The 18,837-nt window shown below is 45.4% G+C and overlaps 1 protein-coding gene across 1 annotated transcript in view; it reads right to left on the reverse strand.

Moving 5' to 3' along the window:
- Positions 1–18,130, reverse strand: part of LOC142491606 (aryl-hydrocarbon-interacting protein-like 1) — a 59,163-nt gene extending 41,033 nt beyond the window's left edge. The window contains exon 1 of the mRNA XM_075594410.1: positions 17,918–18,130. Within this exon, the coding sequence (XP_075450525.1) occupies positions 17,918–18,115 (198 nt within the window). The 5' untranslated portion in view covers positions 18,116–18,130. The remainder of the gene's footprint in view (positions 1–17,917) is intronic.
- Between the last annotated feature and the right edge of the window lie 707 nt (positions 18,131–18,837).

Genomic DNA, 18,837 nt, shown 5'->3' on the forward strand with positions numbered 1-18,837 from the left:
TGGTGGAATCAAGAGGTGGGATCTTTTCTTCAGCGTGACGTGGCCGGGCTTTCTGACCATTCATGACACAGGTGGGTGGGCTTTCGGCTTTCGCGCCGCTCCGCTCCCCTTGCAAAGAATCCGGGTTTGGCGCCAAATTATTACACATATCCAGCCACATTCTCCTAATAGTCTCTGTGCACAACGCACGTGCTTGCTCCAGGCTTGGCGGGAACTGACATTTTAGATGTCACTGTCCTTGCTCCGCGGAGCACATGTAGGGATGGCCGCCATCTTGGATGAATCCTCCAAACGCCCATGTGCCCTATCAGTGTCTAACGGGTATCTCGTACCTAATATACACTGACTGACTGTCAACGGTGTGCTCTGCATTCTGTTTCTCACTAAATTGAGGTGGCTTGTACCCCAGGCTCAGCGGAACTCCTCTCCTCCATGCATTCTACTCGATGTCTACCATGCAAGTGTTCTGTGGTGTGTGTGTGTGGGGGTGATAGCTAGGGTACCTCTTTTCTAGGTACGGGCATCTCCTGATTTGGCCACTCATAGCGCGGGCCCTGGGCCATGGTCCCTGGACTGGTTAACAGGCTGACCCCCCCAGTTGCCTCACGCTACCTGCCTCAAGGGACTCGGTCAGCTCTAACTATTCACCCTTCCTACGCACCTCCTATGGGCGCCCATCCTTCTCCAACACTTGCACGGAGAGTGCATCTCGCTCTGCCCGTTCCGCCTTGCTATAAGCCGGTCCTGCTCTGACATATATCTCAGCAGCGACTCCAAATGTAACCCTGCTTCCCCCCCTCCCCCAGACTCTACGGTGGTGTCTAGGGTGCATGAGGGCAGATTACATGTGGTGTGGTGCATACCTGTGAGGAACAGGAGGGCCTGAGCTTCCCGCGATGTTGTGGGGGAGCCAGGACTGGGCTTCTGGGGTGATAGCCTCCATCTTCTCTTAGTGGTGCAGCGCCTCCATCTTCTATACTCCCAGGAATATGGGACAGGACCTGTATAGAAGAACCCCTTTGGTCCCAGGGTAATACCTTCCAATTCACACACAGTCTTTGGTAATAACGAATAGTCTCTTTTATTGACAGATCAGCAATCTCCCAATGGTAGTGGCTTCCAGTAGCCACAACAACAACAGCAAAGACTTGTTATTACGCCGCTCTCCTTCCACACAGATAATTCCTCCTCTCCTTCCCTCCAAGTCTCTCCTCCGACAGGATGGTCTGGGCTAGGGCTTCAATACCCCGTGGCCCACCCCCGAGGTTATCCTCGCGGTGGGGCTTGGATTCTCCCCATCACCCCTGGCAGTGGGGTGAGGGCATTGGTCCACCAAGTCTATAATTCTATCAGCTCTACTAAAGGAAGCTGAATCTTTCCACTCCTCTCTCTCTGCTCCTGCACTCTGCGCAGGGGAGACCACAGTCTCCTCCAACTCCTCGGACCGATCCGCAGGATTCTTCGACTCACGGCATACTAACTGAACTGCATACTCCCGGCATAACTAACCGGCAACTCCAGACTCTCGATATCACTATCAACTAACTCTACTCACAGGAGTTGGGTGCTAAATATAGAGCTAGCCCCGCCCCTCGTGATGTCAGCAGAACCTCCCCTCTTGCTCACGCCTGCAGCAGAGTCCAGGCCTGCATCTACCACTCAGGATAGGGCTATGAAGGGGGAAAACCCATGATGATTACTGGTGCCTGATCTTAACAGGACTTACCACAGTAGAAAGAAGATAGGTATAGCCTGTGCAGTTTACAGGGGGCTACACTGTATTGCACTATTTATCTCTTTTTATACTTTTTTCATATGTCCTTGGATTTATTTGCACTCCGGAACTCATCTTTGTGACTAGAATGAGGCAGAGATGTATCAGCTATCGCACAATAAGAAAGGCGTCACTGGTTATTCAGCGGTTATTCAGCGGCTTTCGTCTGAATAAACCAATGCAGCAAGAAAGAAGCACAAGTCTACAAATCTGCCGACTGTGAAAGAGAGATGGGACGTAGTCCGAGCTGACAAAAGCTGAGCCAAGGTTGAGCTGCTTGAGATCAATGATGCTGAGCCGGACGCAAATGGTCACGCCAGCAACAAGGAAGAGGTAATGACACAATGCTTTGGAGAATTTGCTGTCAAGCCAGTGTAAGATTAGTTTGGGCGAAAAGTCCTCTGCTGGGTTAAGGAGGCTAATCCCCTGAATGACTCCAGCGTAGAGCCTAGTGTACCCATTTCTAATCCTAACACTACCTTCTCAAGGCTAAGTTTTCCGCTCACGGATCCCGTGGCAAGTGTGTTGCTGCATTCTGACACTAAACTGCCTCAAGGTACTGGCCTCCTACCGATGGCCAATCCAACGGCAGATAACTTGTCACTTCGCCTGCCACTGATAAATAGCTATGTGCAATTGAACTAGACCTTGATAAGAGGACACAGGAATATATTGTCTTTTGGCAAGATTCCATCTGTGGCAGAGGATCCTCATGAACTTTTGTGTGCTGGTCTGAGTGGTGGAGTTGCTCCATTGGAAATTTCACCTTGTGGTTCTGGCTAACCCTCTGTGCTTTCTGTGTATTGCTCTTATGCACCTGCAAAGAGATTTGCGCCTGTCTTTTGGACTTCCAATGGTCTTATGCAGCCTGTGCCTGGGTCCCCAGCCTTGATACCACTTTGCATGTCCAGGTCTGCTACCCGTATCCAACTGGTCCACGTGAAATCGGTCTTCATAATGGACAGCCTGCCAAACATGGAGGATCTTTTGGAGGACGTCCCTTGGAGTGCGGGAGTAATGTTAGGTTCATCCTGACATGTTCTATCCACAGTTCCCTTGCATGTCCACTGGGTGTACTAATGCTCCTGCCTGGACTGGGATTCCCCCTCTACTGTTACCATTTCATTTTACTTAGTATCTTCTCTGCACCTGTCTTCTGTCTGATTCTCTGTCTTTATAAGTTTTCTATTTCTGTCTAGTTTTTTACTTTGATTTGTTTGCTATAGACTGTTTCTTTCCCGTGCCCTGTTCTCTGACCTGACCTCTGTTTACCTTTACCACGTTTGAGTTGTAGTTAAAGTAAAAGTCCTTTCCTGTACTTTGGCTTAACCCAGCCCTATTCCCGTGTCCCAGCCCTGTTCCAATGTCCCAGTTCTGTCCGTGTGTTTCAGTTCTGTCCCTGCCTCTTTGCTTCCTGTCTCTGACCTCTCCCCATGACCCGGACACCGCTACTTTGCTGCCTGCCCTGGACCCCTGCCTTTAACCCAGTTATGTCTTTGCTTCTGCCTGCTGCTCCAGCCACTCAGTTCCGTCCTGCATCTGACATGCTAGAGTCCATGACAAAGATGCTTTTATTAACATTGTAACATACAAATTATTTCTTATAGATCTTAATTCATCACAGAGTCTATTTCCCCCAAACCCCCCCTCCCCCCCCACACACACACTTATTTTAACTAATGAAACATAGCCCCGCTTATCTGATGAAGAATTTAGGAGGAAAAAGAATGCTGAAGTGAATTATTGTCGACTGACATTAGAGAAGCACGCATGCCCCCCGCTATTCTCTGCAGAATAAATAGTGGCAGCAAACAAGACAAGATTGGACGTTTGTAAACGCAGAGCAGTGGTTGATATTCACTTTAGACAAATGGGCAATGATCATACGTACTTTAATAATTACAATTTTAAAATACCTTCAAAATTATATCTTAGTAATATTATTAATCAGCCTCAAAAGTTTGTGGTCTACAAACTGCCTTATTGGGACTTTCGGTGCGGTGGTGCCTGATCTATGCTATCACACTTTATGAATAAGGGCCTTAGTCACAAATAGTCTTACGCATATATAGGGCTATATAGTTGTGTGTGTGTATAAGCACAGGGATGTACAGTATGTATAAGAAGATTGCAACAAAAACTAGTGCAAATTGTGTTATTTTAACACGTCAATGTATTGAGGAGGATGTAGGGCAAGACTTAGTCAACATAATACTATAATGAGATGTATAAAAAATGTGTGCCTATAACTAGTGCAGTTTTCCTTTCTCATTGTGTCAAATAAATGTGCCAAATAAATGTGCCAAATGTAAGAAACAAGATTAACAAGCCTAATAAATCTGCTGCCGGTGCAAACTGATGGCGATGAAAATGTTTTAGAGCAAGTTGAACCATCTTGATGCATCTCACGCAGTGTTATAAATTACAAATATAAAAATACAAGATACAAGCTTAGCTAAAAGCTGTACCTCGTACGCAGAAACAACGATTTATCAAGGAAACTATCCTAGTTTACAGCAATCTTAGCTGTAAGATCATCAGGGTTAGGTTACCCCTCTAACATGCTCTTTATATTTACGTTTCAAACCTTTACTCCAGTGCTTTTCAACAGTACCCTTGGAGTGTCAAAAGGGTGCAGCTGGATTTTGTCATTGTCCCAGAGCAGGGAGAAAGCAAAAGGGCTGCTATGGGACTGGGCAGTTTCCTCCATTCTGAGTGGCCTGCTGCAGGTAATGAGGATGAGATTATTGGAGAATGCTCAGTACTGCTTGAGACGGGCCTAGCAATTGAGAGTAGGAAACATCATGGACAGGAGAGGGCGGTGAGCAACGGGAGGTAGGTGATGGTGTGTGTCCATCCTGTCATGTTTTGTGACTGTGTGTCCTGTTTTGTGCGTGCAGTATCTGACTGCTCTTTATTCCGGAATGTGGTTGCACCCGTTTTGCTGCAACAAGTTGGCGCCGGTGTTCGGTCTCAGAGGGACCCTTCACCGCCATGCCGCTTGACACTCAGCCGCGGACGTTTCGCCAATAAACTTAAGTTAATTTAAGGGGTTTTAGCGGTTAGCGTAGGGGGTTAAGGATACGGTATTTAGAGTAAGGGGTTTGCTTTTTAGGGAAGGGAATTAGGGTAAGGCCTTAGGGTAAGGGGTTTTCATGATAGGGGTCGCATTAGTATTAGGGTTTTTTCCGGTAAGGGGTATGATTATGAGTTTTAGGTTAAGAGGTAGCATTCGTATTAGGGATTAAGATGAGGGTTTTCTGAGATAAAGTTAGGAGCTTACTTTAGCGGTGAAATGGCCAGTGAATAGATGTCCCTACGGCAAGGTGAGTGGCGTCTAAACACCAACAGCGACTTGGTTGCGGAAAAACGCCTGCGATCAAATGTCCCAGATCGTCGTTTTTTGTGTTTGTCCTGTTTTGTGTCTGTCCTCTTCAGATCTTTAACAAAAGGTATTCAAGTTTGTGACTTCCAGTTAACTATTTGTGTGTTCCCCTGAAAGTTTACTCACAAAACACATGCCCATAATTGTAATTACATATAAATATTATTCATGATTAGCTGTTCTAACAATTTCATATTTGAAATCATTCTAGTTAAGAATTATTTTTATTTATTATTCATTTTTCCATTACTTTACTTCTCCAACTATTGTAGAGGTGCCTCAGCGACGGATGATTAAAAATAGGGTGCCTTGAGAGAAAAGAGGTTGTGAACCACTACTCCACTCCCTAAATTGAGCCTTAGGCCGAGATTATAGTGGGAGGCTGCAGGGCGTGCGCTCGACCGCAACCGCGTGAAGTCACTCACGCGGTGCGCGCATGTGAATCCTGCACTGTATGCAGACGGGAGGCGACAGGGGCGTGGCGGAGGCGTGGCGCATGATGTCACACAAGCGGTTTGCCATTGGCTGAACCGTTTCATGTCACGCGGCCATTTCATGGATTGCATTCTGCCGCCCCCGTTGTGCCTCCGCCTGGTCGCAGTCACGCCAACAATAAGCAACACAACAGAAGACAGGTATTTGTTATGGCGTCGCCAAAACCACTATAATCACGGCCTTAGAGGCCTATTCTAATAGCTTTGAAAAGTGACTTAACGTGTAGTTATTCAGTAAGCCGTTATCGCATGTCAAAATCACCTGTAAACAGCTTTTCTACATGCCTTATCACTATTGTTTTGACAAGCCGAGCGGTAGATGAATAAAAGGATGAAACGCGCATTTTTTGCCAATAACTGCTATTCAAGTAGCGCTGTAATGCACATCACGGCTGAAATACTCGCTTTTTCACCTAAAGGGATGCGAGAAAGGATTTGCAGCCGATGGACTATCATTCATTTTTCCTACATAGGATTGAAGCAGGGTGTCTCCGAAGCTGAACTGCATTCATTTCAGGTCCGGGACCCCCCCCCTACTTCAATCCCATGGAATAAAAATAAAATAACAACAGAGTTTCATTATCTTAGTGGCTAACCACTCAGGTAATGAAGGAGATAAACAGCAATATCCAGTTTGTTGGTGGTAAAGGGGGTGGGTGAAGGTTGCCCCAGCTTGCCCCAACCGCTAAGATAATTAAGTATTAAACTTCTGAAGACACCCTGCTTAAATACTATGCACTAAAAATGTAAATGAATTCTGTGTGATCGCCTGTACAATCTGGGCAGGGAGGTGCAACATCTCTCTGTTCTCTCTGTTAGCTCTTCCAGACTGGTAGAGGGAAATCGTACCTTAGGTCATTTCGCTTGTAAAGCAATTACAAATTAGTGCCTTGTATAATTTTTTTTAACAAACGGTATACTAAATGCGATTTGCAATAGTAAATACCGTTTTTTAACAAATGTCATACCGTGAGCTATGAACATGCCAACACGTTCGATATTGCAATTAAAATAGAATAGGACCCCTTAATGCTTTACAATTAACATTGATTACATTTGACATCATAAGGAGCTTCGTGCACTTTTACCATAGCTCAAAATAGGAAAAAACAAAGCCCCCCTTTTGATCAAAAGTGACAGTAAGCTGACCTACTACACAGATTGTACTTAGTGGTAGCACCATAATAGTTTAATGCCAAACTAGCAATATTATGAAGTACAAAATACCTGTGGGTTGCTTTCTACTGTCCCTTTCTGGTAGCCAGGCTTCAATTTAAACTATTGCAGATCATAACTCTCAAGTGTAAAATTCAGGTTATACACATCCACACCTCTATTATTGTATATAATAAATTATTAGTTATGCCTGAAAACAGAGCCTGCTATGTATTACTAAGATCATATTATTGATTTTTAAAAATCCACAGTGCAACTAGCAATCAATACAGAGACAAAAAAAAACCTTTCATTACTCGTCAGTCAATAAACACACTGAGCCGCGATTAAACTTGATGTGCCTAAAAACAAAGCACAGTTTGCTTATTGGTAAATGGAGAGTCAAAATCAGGCGTCATCTCTCTTCAGAATATTGAGGTTAAGTGGTCAAAAATCACAGGTTTTGAAATGTTATTCTGCACATTCTGAAGGTTACTTTGTACATTCTGAAGGTTACTTTGTACATTCTGAAGGTTACTTTGTACATTCTGAAGGTTACTTTGTACATTCTGAAGGTTACTTTGTACATTCTGAAGGTTACTTTGTACATTCCAAAGATTGTCAGGTTTATTTTAAATTCTATTCCATGCATTCAAATTATCAATCGTTACCTGTGATGGTACTAGTGGGTAAGGTATGGCGTACCACTATTCATTTATTTACAACCCCAGAATATCAGTCCTTTTTTATTTGCAAATTTACGGCTCACATTCTTTTGAAAGAAAATTATAAAAATTCCTATTCTGTTTTTAAACCATAAACTATTAAAAAAATAATGTCCAAAAAGCTTTCTGTTTGGGTTTAACATATTTAGAAAGTCTTACAATTAGAGCTGGCACCACAACTTTTTTCTAAGGCTGCGTCCACGCTGCCGCTGCGTTCGATTGGCGCTTGACGCGTTAACTTCAGTGAATCTGAATTTTCACGCTCACGCACGGGCACGTACGCTCTCCCAAGCTCGGCGTTTGGGGAGACAAAGAAAATTGACTTTGAAGCGCGCTCAGCAGCAGTCAATGCACACAGAACACAGCCACACACACCCACACAGCCACACACAGAAATAGCCCCGATCTATGCCCCCCGCTCATGCTTGGAGAGTTGGTGATGTCACCGCTCTCAAGCATGATCGCAGCGTGCTCAGCGGCAGCAGCCTAAGTCACTGCAAATTGCATAGCTGAAATTCACTTAATTTGTCGCTCCTCTCGGCCTAATGAATTGGCAGGTTGCTCATAAATGTATTCTCTCTCCTCTCATTCCCCTATCTTTGAAAGCAGCATTACGGGTTGGTATAAAAGCATCGTCACTGCTTCCCTCATGTTTGATTCTTGAAAATGAATATGCTGCCTTGTACAAAAGCCCTGAGTATCTCTCAATTGTTTAGATCTGGAAGGAAGACCATTCACAAGACCATTGCCAGGCCTGCCTTACTGATATCAAAGTAATAATTGGCAAGACAGTCCACCTTTACATTGAAAGTTTCCCTGTTTGGAGAGGCTGAGAAACACTAGGGGAAAGCATTGAATTCTGAAGCTCTGAGTGGATCTCTCATAAAAGTACAGACCTTAAAAGGCGCAATCCTAGCAGGATTGAACCAGGGGTACCCGGAGCTGAACCCCATTAATTTCAGCTCCGGGGACCCCCTGCATCCAGAGATACTTGCCTTTGAAGGGGTTGCCAATATCTCCTCCAGTTTTCTGCATTTTTATGCTCCCGCGTAACATGGGCAATAGGAAGCAGCTGATGACGTCATGGGAGCCTTGTGTGGTCACCGGCACCCACTACAGAGAGGTAAGTACCTCTGGAAATCAATGGGATTCAGCTCAGGGGACCCCCTGCTTCAATCCTGTAATTTTTTTTAAAAAAATGGCTTGGATTGCCTCTTCAAAGTGGGAGAAATAAATGTAAGTCCCAGTGTCAGTTACATATCAGCGAAACCTTTTCCTCCACCTGTGCCTTGCTTGTTAGCACAGCGATTCATTGTAAGTTCTGCTATTGACAGGGTGAAATATTGTATTCGCTCAAGCTGGATATCAAAATCAATTAAGGAATCGGGGCCGGTTTAACCACTAGGCAAACACAGCAATTCCATGAAGCAGCAGGGCTGCCGACAGGGGGGGGAGCTGAGACTACTGTCCCAGACCCGAGCACCAAGTCGGCGACTCTAACATGTGCCAGATCCACAGAGGTGTCTCTCAGAGGGGGCCTGCTGGAGGCCTGTGGAACCGACAGGCACCTTAGTGGACACCGTCTGACAGGCACCTCTGCGGCCCCCTCTGACAGGTGCTCTGGCAGGTCCCTCTGCGGTGCAGGTCTCTAGCAGGCCCCCCCTCCCCCCATCCCCCAAGGCTGCAGGCAAGCACACTGCTCCCCCTTTATCTGTTGTGGCCCTCCCTGAACCCCAGACCCATACATTTACTCCTGCCCCAGGCCCATACCACCTATTCCTCCCTCTCCCCACCCCCCGGGCACATAATGACCTTCTCCCCCAGGGCATAACTATACCACCCCCCCCCCCAGGGCACATAACTATACCCCCTTCCCCCCTGCAAGTATAGTGAGAATGTGCAATCAGTATCACATCCTCCTTATTTATGTAAAATAAACCTATAATTATGAATGCAGAATTTGTATTTATATTAATGCACAATATTTGTTAGGGTGCCTAATACCCCTGCACTGGCCCTATTAAATTTGGGGGTTCCCACCTCTAATTAAAAAGGCTGTTTGTAGTGTGGTTTGATATTGAGCGCTGGAGTTGGGTCCTTGACTCATAATCCTGTTCCAAATTAAAATCTATCAAAATGTAATAGGGTTAATAATGCATGATGTTAACATATCAGGGATGAAATACTATTAAAGATTATACTATCTAACCACCTCCAGGGAAACATAAACAAATCATGTACAGATGCCAATGCATTATTCACTGTGTGTTATAAGGATATAGCTATTCTTGCCTCCGGTAGCTTCATATTCCTTAAATTATCTTTTGGTGCCTGTACACCTTTGCAGCTTGCAGCTTGCAGCTTGCCAGCAGAGGGTATAAGAATCATTGCCATACGCTATGCATCTGATCTTCACAATCACTCAAGGACTGTTGTAATCTTCTTAGGGGAATGATGAGCCTGCAGTTTAAAGGGATTTTGAAAAAAAAGGCCTTCAAAGAACCAGCCGAATGAAGCTTTCCATAAACAAGATACAACAAAATCCTGCAGGGCATGAAGGAATACTGTTCTCTAAAGCAGCGCTTTTTCTTTGGGTAAATCTCCTTCTCCCCATGAAAATGCTGGAACTACACTGGGTATAAAGTCACTTCATGAAATCTCTTTACTTACGGAAAATTTAGCTTAATATTGACTACTGTAATTCTTTCTCCTCTAACACAAATAGCAGATGGTACCGTGTTAGCCCTTAGAAAAGACAAGGAAATACATGAGGAAGTTAAAACACAGTATACCTTTGTATTTAAGTATTGCTATACAGCAGGGGTGCACAATCTTTTCCCCCTGCGCCCCCCTGCCTGCTCATGCTCCCCCCCCCCCTTCCTCGGCTCTGGCGTCAAATGACGCCGCGGGGTCATGTGACGTCATGTTGCCATGGCAACATGATGTCACGTGACCCCGCTGCGTTCTTTGATGCCGGGTTAACATGACGACGCATCACTGGAAGTCAAGGTAAGTAAAGTTAGAGGCCTCGCACGGTCCAACTGCATTTAATTTAAATGCTTTGGGAGAGAGCGTGGGACCTCTGTAACTGTGCCCCCCCCCTCTTAAAAACTCGAACCTCCCCGGGGGGCGTGCCTCCCACTTTGTGCACCCCTGTATACAGTACACATACAGTACATCTGGCTCTCTACACCTTGCACCTTCACTCTAATTCCTTACCCATCAACAGTTCCTTTTTTTTTTTGGTATTGCAGTGTTACATTAATTACCTACTGTACTTAGACACCCCACACTCTGCATTTCCATGTTACTTTGTCACACTCATTTAGATCTGTGTATAGCCGGACTTACTAGGATATATATCATTCTTGTATAAATATGACGTGCTATTTCAGCTGCATTTGTAAGAAATCTGTCTGAAGGAGGGACCTTTGACGGAAGCGACTAAGTCGCCACCAGAATTTGGCCACCGATGGACCCTTCACCGAAGCCACTCTACTGGTCAATACTCAGCTGCCGGCCGTTTCACCAATATCTTAAGGGGTTTTATCGGTTAGGATAGGGGTTAAGGATAGGGGTTTTAGGGAAAGGGGTTAGGTTTTAGGGTATAGAATTAAGGTAAAGGGCTAAGATATTAAGATACGAGATTAGAGTAAGGGGTTTAGCAATAAGGGGTTACGGTGTTTAGGGTAGTATTAGGCTGAGTCCATAGAGACTTCAGCCGTGCAGAGGCGCGCGGAGGCTGAGGGAAAGCAGGCCTTAATTAGCGTGCCGTCCGGGGGCGTGTCAGGGGGCGGGCCAGTGACGTCACGGACCAGGTTCACCCTCATTGGGGCGAACTGCTCACGTGACCGGCCCTGCGCCCCCGTGAGCGCTTAAACTAAAAAATTATTGTTGGCTACGCTTCCGCACGCCTGCGGAAGCGTGCACGAGCCCCTGCTAAAGCCGATCTCATTGCGGCTGCAGAGGCTCGCTGACAAGCGTCAGCGCGCCTCAACGCGGGTCAGCGGATAAGCGCTGACAATGGACTCAGTCTTAGTTTTAGGGGTTAATATTAGCGTTTTTAAGGGTAAGGAATAAGGTTAGGGGCTTACTTTGGCGTCTAAATGGCTGGCAACGAGGTGAGTGGCTGCTAAACGCCAGAGGCAACTTGGTCACAGCAAGACGGCCACCACCAAATGTCCTAGGCCAACCTTTGAGGTCCTGAAAGCTTGCACTCTTTTTAACCACAAGTTGGTTATCACCGTTATCACGTGTACCTTTCTTTCCTATGTATATAATATCTGTTTCTTACCTAGCACTAACAATGCTATACATAGATTTTTAGAGCAACAATAAGTCCCAACCCTGAAGAAATTACACACGGATTTATTTTGCTGGTGCCAGAGGAAAATGGAAATACAGTGACAACCAAGCTCATAAGCAACTGACGCTAGTATTACAATATACTGCTGCGGCCAAGTTTATTCGAGCATTTGCCCGTTCTTGGCCGCAGCAGTAGCCTGGCGCGCGCCCGAGAGTGACGGGCGCGCGCCGAAGCAGCGGAAGAGCGCCCTCCGATCGGGGCGCTCTCCCTACCGCTGCCGGGTCCGCCGGGTCCCCCGGAACCCCCTGCCGCTGTCCCGCGATCGCGGGACACCAGGGCTCCCTCGGGGAGCCCCTGGACGCGCGTGCAGGGGGCGCACGCTCCCGAAGACGCGTGACCGCGCGTCTATGACGCGCGGCACGCCGAGGGGCGGCCACTAGCAAGCCGGGAAATCTCCCGGCTTGCGGTACCGGCCACACTCGAATAAAGTGTGTCGGTACTGTACATCACACAATTACCACTTTAATTCATATAGAGCTTTTCTCCCAATGGGACTCAAGACGCTTCACAATTACAGTATAGTGCACGGTATGCAGCACATAGGGATTTTACAGACACAGTCCCTGCCCAGAGGAGCTTACAATCTATGTTCTGGGGTCTGAAGCACACAGTATATATTTTTTTAAGATGCAAGTAGCTTTAGCTGATCCAAAATAATGTACAAACAAAAGACAGGGATGCCCAATGCTACATCCAATTGACAAAACATATAAAGTAATAAGTATAAAGTTGAAATACTTCAATAATAATAATATTTACTTGGTTATTTAGTTAAACCCTTTGGCCAAAGCGTCATAAGCCCACATACCATGTCAAGGTAAACCAAAATTAATGCAGGTCCTAACACTACACTTTGAACCCTTCCTGTCCGCTCTCCCTGTCTCCCCAGAGGGAGTGGAGATGTTGCTGGTGTGGATCGTGGCTTCTTCCTGTGCTGCCTAATGACAGCGTTAGTCACTAATTCCCAGTGTAAGGAGAGGAGTGCGACAGTATTTATCATCAGTTTGTAGCCATTAAGAAGCTGACTGCAGATGCTCATGCCCATGGCTGCAACAGCCCTTCTGCGAGTGCGCGTGTGTGTGAAATATGTGGCCCTTTCAAGGTCCCAAGGGACGCACAAGTGGCCATTGTGGTATATCATGTTACCTACCACAGATTTACAGGCATAATAAGTGCCGGTTCCATGGAAATTTACTAGATGCTATTCTAAAAGACACCCTTAGACGCTTTACAGTCACTTGATTTAAATCCAGCATTGGCAGATGTCTTATAGTAAAGCACTGATTAGTAAATATGGCCCTCATTGGCTAATGCCATTTGCCTGAGGCATAAGGAACTCATAAGACTAGCCTATGCCACAGGGACCTGACCTTAGCTACTGAACCAGCTTTCGGACTTCAAAGACAGTGGCCCATACTTACTAAGCCATATGTCGTATGATCTTCATTGTCAATTCATTTGAATGGCTTTTATGGTGCCTTAGTTTAGTGCCACTATTAAACTGTTACTTTATCAGTCGCCCATACTTTATATCTCCTTATTATATAGTACAATTTTTTTTTAAATTAGGCTGCATCAAATTAATTCCGGAAGGGGGGATGGCACAGGATCTATCCAAAATATAAATGTTTTTAATTTTTTTATTGTATATACTTTTTGTGCTTGCAGTATATCCTTTGATGTGAGATTGACTTTCAACGTATTGCTCTGCTATGTCAGGTTAAAATGCCTTTCAAATTAACAAGCCATCATCAGTGTCATGCCACCTACACTGCTGTTCTGTGAGTGAAAGCAAGGTAGTAATCTTTTAAAGAAGAGATTTTTATTTAAATGCCACTGATAATAAGTGCTTAGAAATGTTATTCAAAGGGCGACCTTTAGAAACAGGCCCTTCCACTGAATGGTCTCGGCATTTTATATTCATTTGAGGAATGGTGCTGAACTTTCTAAAGCTTAGAAATCACCATAGAAATAACACAAATTCAGAAATCTATGTAATAACCATTAACATGATGTTTAAGTAGCCCTATAGTTCACATGCATAGGAATTGATGAATGAAAGTTTCAATTCATTTTTTATTTACTACTCTACGTTCTAAGTGAATCATGTCCAAAGCGTTGTCTCTCTTCTTAATAAGAACAAGAGTGGTTATAATAACTGTGATCCAAACACAAAGAGGTGATGGTGGTTAAAAAAAATGTCAACAACCCTACAAAGTACAGCAAATATAGAGAACCCACAAGCAAATCCATATAATATAGTGGATAAGATACTAAAAAGTGACTGCCACCTGCATGCCACCACTCAGGATCCTTGTGAAGCAGGTTTGGGGACCAGTGAAAGACATACAGATACACACATGGGTATTATATCTTTGCTGTAACAATTATTATGGTATAAAAAGGAGCATGGGTTTTCATTCAGTACCTCAGTCCCTAAACCACTGTTGGTCTGGGAACACTTTGGTGGTGCTTCTTTAAACCCTACAAATTTGACTTCTGGTTTTCCCCATGATTTCTTTTTTTTAAGGGGGTGTTTATATATAATTGTCAGCACATCAAAGCAGAAGGCTGAATTGTATACCTTTGTTTACTAGTTGTAATATATTATATTATACATATACAGTACTGTCTGTACATCTATTGGTTCACAGATCATTATATCCACCTGTTTAATAAACAGTAAGTATGGTGTAGCATCAAAACAATTGTTAAAAATGATGGTTAGGATGAGAAACAAATTTGAGAACTCAGGCTCCATTTGTACTGAGGATCGGTGCCTATTAGGAACAGGATCCTATATATCCAAAGCTAATCTGATATCCCCAAAGCACATTAGATAGTGATTAAATATCACAACATTCAAATAATACCAGACCTATGTGTAAGACTTTTGTGTAAGTATCATGGATCCATATAGTAAATACAATGGCTGCATTGATCCTGAAGGATCATGAGAGCGCGTGTTCATAAATTTATGAAGAAATTAGCGTTCCAAAAAAAAAAAAAAGTATTGTCTTTGTGAAACAATACAGCTATGAGATCTCTTCAATAAGTTGCTGACGATACATATACATAAGGCACCAAAACGGTGACACCGCTTTTTACGGTGCTAGACAAACGTCACTCTTCATGTGTGCAGGAGTGGTAATTGGAGAATGTATCTCCTCTGCATATTGTTGCTCACTCATTCCCCACCTGCCAACCAACGTCAAAATATGTTGTGCTATTGTTTCAGTTCTGGTTTTGTATGGGTCTCTGCTTCATTATATAAGTAATGTCTATGATGCAGTAGGGTTTAAAGAAATGCCTGCCTGGATATCCCCCACACAGATAGAGCTGGTAGCTAAACATTCCATATTCTTTAATCTTATTATCAATTGCACAGTTTGTGCAACTCAAATCAGAGCATATCGAGAAGAAAGAGTATAAAGATAAATAATTAAAATAAGTTATTTACTCAGAAGTGCTACTACATAAGAAACCTCCTGAGCAGGCCAAGCACTAGGCAGCCGCAAGGGCAGCAACATTTGCAGGGTGGCAGCCGCCTAGTTTGCTTAGTGCAGTTTCCTAACTGAGCACAGGATTAGCTTTATCTTCTAAGAGCAGGTCAGTTGCAAGAGGGCAGGACAGTTTCCCCCATCCTGATTGGCTGCATTACCAAGCAGCCAATCAGGCGGTGTTAGGAGCCTGGAGTGTGACCAAGCAGAGAAGGAAGCAGCAGGGGGAGAGAGACTAGAGGGAGGGGGTGAGCGAATGAGAGGGAGGGGGTGAGCGAATGAGAGGGACGGGGTGAGAGAATGAGAGGGAAAGGGGAAGGAGAGAGAATAAAAGGAAGGGGGAGGTGGAGAGAATGAGAGGGTGGGGGAGAGAATGAGAGGGAGGGGAGAGAGAATGAGAGGGAGGGGAGAGAGAATGAGAGGGAGGGGAGAGAGAATGAGAGTGAGGGGAGAGAGAATGAGAGGGAGGGGGTGAGCGAATGAGAGGGACGGGGTGAGAGAATGAGAGGGAAAGGGGAGGGAGAGAGAATAAAAGGAAGGGGGAGGTGGAGAGAATGAGAGGGTGGGGGAGAGAATGAGAGGGAGGGGAGAGAGAATGAGAGGGTGGGGGAGAGAATGAGAGGGAGGGGAGAGAATGAGAGGGGGGAGAGAAAGAGAGGGAGGGGGAAGAGAGAACGGGAGGGGAGGAGAGAGATAATGAGAGGAAGGGGGCGAGAGAATGAGAGGGAGGAGGAGAAGGAATGAGAGGGAATAATAGGGTGAGGGGAGAGAAAATGAGATGGAGAGGGGGATAGAGAGACTGGGAGGGGAGAGAAAGAATGAGAGGAATGGGGAGAGAAAATGAGAGGTAGGGGAAGACAGAGAATGAGAGGTGGGGGGAGAAAGAGAATGAGAGGGAGAGGGAGGTGGAAAGATGGACTGGGGGAATGGGGAAGAGAGATAATGAGAGGGAGGGGGGATAGAGATAATGAGAGGGAGGGGGGATAGAGATAATGAGAGGGAGGGGGAGAGAGAATGAGAGGGAGGGGGAGAGAGAATGAGGGTGATAGAGAGAATAAGAAGAAGGGAGGTGAGAGAATGAGAGGGAGCAGTAAGAGAGAGAATAAGAGGGGGAGATAGAAAGATAGAGGGGGGGGGTCAGAGAGAATGAGACGGGGACAGAGAATGAGAGAGGGTGGGAGAGAGAAAATGATGATGGGGTAGAGAGAAGGAGAGAGGAGCGAGAATAAGAGAGAGCGGGTAAGAGAGAATGAGGGGAGGAGAAAGAAAAGAGGGGGTGAGGAAGATTGAGAATTACAGGGAGGTGGGAGAGAGAAAATGATGGAGGGGGAGAGAGGATGAGAGGGATGGGGAGAGAGAATGAGAGGGTGGGGGAGGAGAGACTGAGAGGGAGGGGGAGAGAGAGAATGAGAGAGAAAGAGGTGAGAGGGAATGAGAGGTTGGGGGGAGAAAGAATGAAAGGGGGAGAGAGAGAATGAGAGGAGGGGAAATATAGAATGAGAGGAGGATAAAGAAAAAGAGGAGGAGAGAGAGAATGAGAGGGAGGGGAGGGACAAAGAGAACGAGAGGGAGGGGGAGAGAGAATTAGAGGGGGTGAGAAGAAAAAGACGAGGAGAGAGAGAATGAGAGGGAGGGGAGGGACAAAGTGAACGAGAGGGAGTGGAGAGATAGAATGAGAGGGGGAGTTATAATGAGAGAGGGGAGAGAAAGAATGAGAGGTGGGGAGAGAAAGTGTCTAAGGCAGGGGTGCAAAAAGTTTTGACCCTGCGCCCCCCCCTGCCTTCTCACCTCCAGGCTCGCGCCCCCCTCCTGCAAGGCTCCGGCATCAAATGACTTCACGTGACCCCCACAGCGTCATTTGACACCAGTTACCATGGTGACGCGTCGTCAAAGATCAGGTAGGAGAAGTTGCAGAGGCCTCACGCTGTCCCCCCAGCACTTAATTTAAGTGCCTTGGGGGAGAGCGCGGGACCTCTGTAGCCACTGCGCCCCCCTGGAAATTCTCCCCCCCCCTGGGGGGCGCACCCCCCACTTTGTGCACCCCTGGTCTAAGGGAGAGTGTATGTGAGGGAGAGGGGATTGTATCAGGGCACAATTTTTCTCCCCTGAAATTGAATTGGGGGGGGGGGGAGTGTAAGGCTGAAGGTTCAGCTAGCGCATCTACTACCCTTACACCGGCCCTGCTTCTGGGACTACTAAGTAAATATGTCTCCTCATGCCCCATTCAAGTGAATGATAAGTAAGGTTTTTTTTAAGCACCATAAGGTGTCTTATCAAATTGTGCTGCTTAGTAAATAGGGCCCTTTATGTCCCATTCGCTTAAATGGTCCATAAGGTGTCTTATTGAATAGCACATAGTAAATATTGGCCTTAACATTTTGCCATCTTGCTGACTAACATTTATACCCCTTACATTTGAATTAAGATTGTTGGAGCAAAATTCAGACAACTTGTACTCCTATCAAACTCTGCATTATATCTAAGCAGTACTTGATATTAATAGTGTTTGGTTACTCACTATGACATCACACCAGAATTCAGCCACTTCTCCAATCCTCATTGATGTGAGCAGCACCTCCCAAACCTCCAGTTTGAACATGTTGCCGATGACGATCTCCATTGGGGTCCCAATTGTCTTGCTGTCATCAATCACTGTTCCCTCACCATCACACTTCAATGTGCGAAAATGGAAGGTCACCTTTCCAAAGGAGAACATGAAATGGTTATCACATTGATTTCTGTCCCCCACAGACAGCCTCCATTAAACAAGCAATACAACACAAAGAAAATATTTTGTATTTATACAGTGTATATACAGTATGTGTATGTATGACACTAAGCATCAGTGTGTAAGTATGGTTACAGCAACAGGAATGAACAGACAGATTGGTAGAATTTGCAGAATGTGGAAACTTTAAGAAGAATTCAAATAGAAAATTGACATGGGTTGGGCCTGTCAAGATTCCTTCCTGCCATACTCCTCATAGACCTGTAGGCGCGCACAGAGAAATGAATTTCAGACCCAGAGCCGGTAGGACTAGAATATTCCTTGAGGCCAGCAGCCATCTTGCTTTTAGTTGCTTCCGTTTACAGAGCAGCGGTTTGATTATTCTCTGTTCCCTAGCGTTTCGTTTTTCCCTGTTCTGTTTCATCATATTTCTAGATTCTGAAGATCTACGGATACCTTTTGTTTTTGTCTTGTTATTCTATTTTCACTTATTGCCCCTTGCTTTTTGTTTGTGCCCTGCTACCATTGCTTCTGCACTGAAGCAGCAGCTCAGTGAGTAAAGACACTGACTCTGGCACTGAGTTTGAAGCAGAGGAACCTAGTGTCAGCTCCTTGTGACCTTGAGCAAGTCACTTTATCTCCCTGTGTCTCAGGCACCAAAAACATGTGCCTGCAAAATGTCTCTGTACAGTGCCACGTAAAAATAGCAG

Source organism: Ascaphus truei, chromosome 3, assembly GCF_040206685.1.
Source record: "Ascaphus truei isolate aAscTru1 chromosome 3, aAscTru1.hap1, whole genome shotgun sequence".
Classification (NCBI taxonomy): Eukaryota; Metazoa; Chordata; class Amphibia; order Anura; family Ascaphidae; genus Ascaphus; species Ascaphus truei.